Source organism: Rhizopus microsporus, assembly GCF_002708625.1.
Source record: "Rhizopus microsporus ATCC 52813 unplaced genomic scaffold scaffold_12, whole genome shotgun sequence".
NCBI classification, from domain to species: Eukaryota; Fungi; Mucoromycota; class Mucoromycetes; order Mucorales; family Rhizopodaceae; genus Rhizopus; species Rhizopus microsporus.
In genome coordinates, this window is record NW_019671927.1 from 506,397 (window position 1) to 507,681 (window position 1,285).

At 43.9% G+C, this 1,285-nt stretch overlaps 1 protein-coding gene across 1 annotated transcript in view; it reads right to left on the minus strand.

The window, feature by feature from the left end:
- Window positions 1-1,285, minus strand: part of RHIMIDRAFT_285405 (putative nik-1 protein (Os-1p protein)) — a gene marked incomplete at both ends in the record, with an annotated part of 6,198 nt that overhangs the window by 4,662 nt on the left and 251 nt on the right. The window contains one exon of the mRNA XM_023613277.1: window positions 5-919. Within this exon, the coding sequence (XP_023464712.1) occupies window positions 5-919 (915 nt within the window). The remainder of the gene's footprint in view (window positions 1-4; window positions 920-1,285) is intronic.

Here is a 1,285-nt window from a genome sequence, read left to right on the forward strand (position 1 = left end):
CGACATTAGGCACAAATGCTTGTCCTCCAAGCTTTCCTTCTGTGCCCACTTCCTTGGCAACACGCGTAACCTCAGAAGCAAACACATTTAGTTGATCAACCATACTATTGACCGTATTTTTCAAGTCAAGAATTTCACCACTAGTTTCTACATGAATTTTCTTGGAAAGATCACCCTTGGCTACAGCCTTGGTCACTTCGGCAATAGATCTGACTTGTGTTGTTAAATTGGCAGCCATTGTATTCACATTATCGGTAAGCCCCTTCCAAGTACCACTAACATTGGGCACGAACGCCTCACCACCAAGCTTGCCCTCGGTACCAACTTCACGCGCCACACGCGTGACTTCAGATGCAAATACACGGAGCTGATCCACCATATCATTGACAATATTTTTGAGTTCTGAAATTTCGCCACCCGATTCGACTTCGATCTTTTTAGAGAGATCACCAAGGGCAACGGCTTTAGTGACCACCTTAATAGATCGTACTTGAGTTGTAAGATTTGAGGCCATCGTATTAACATTATCTGTCAAATCTTTCCATGTACCATCGACATTCGGCACCTTGGCTTGACCTCCTAGCTTACCCTCTGTACCAACTTCTTTGGCAACACGTGTAACTTCGGAAGCAAACACACGGAGCTGGCTGACCATGTCATTTACCGTATTCTTAAGGTCGAGAATTTCACCACGTGTTTCGACGTCGATCTTTTTAGACAGATCTCCTAAAGCGACCGCCTTAGTCACCTCAGCGATGGATCGAACTTGTGTTGTGAGGTTGGCAGCCATGATGTTGACATTGTCAGTCAAGTCCTTCCACGCACCTCCAACGTTCTTTACCACGGCTTGTCCACCGAGTTTGCCTTCAACTCCTACTTCAAGCGAGACTCGGCTGACTTCTGCAGAAAAGTTTGTGAGCTGATCAACCTTTAGTAAAGAAAGAGTGAGATAAAGAAATGATGATAGAATAAAGCTTACCATTCGATTCATAGTATTTTTTAGTTCCAAGACTTCGCCCTGAGCATTAGCCGTTACTTTCTTTGAAAGATCACCTTCAGCCACTGCTTTAGCTACAGCAGCAATATCACGAACTTGATCTGTAATCTTGGAGGCCATCATATTGACATTGTCTGTCAGATCTTTCCATGTACCTCCGACGTCCTTCACAACGGCTTGACCACCCAGTTTGCCTTCTGTTCCTACTTCAAGCGATACTCGTGTAACTTCTGTAGCAAATGTAGACAGCTGACCAAAAATGAATAATTGCGTATTTTTTTTTTTTTT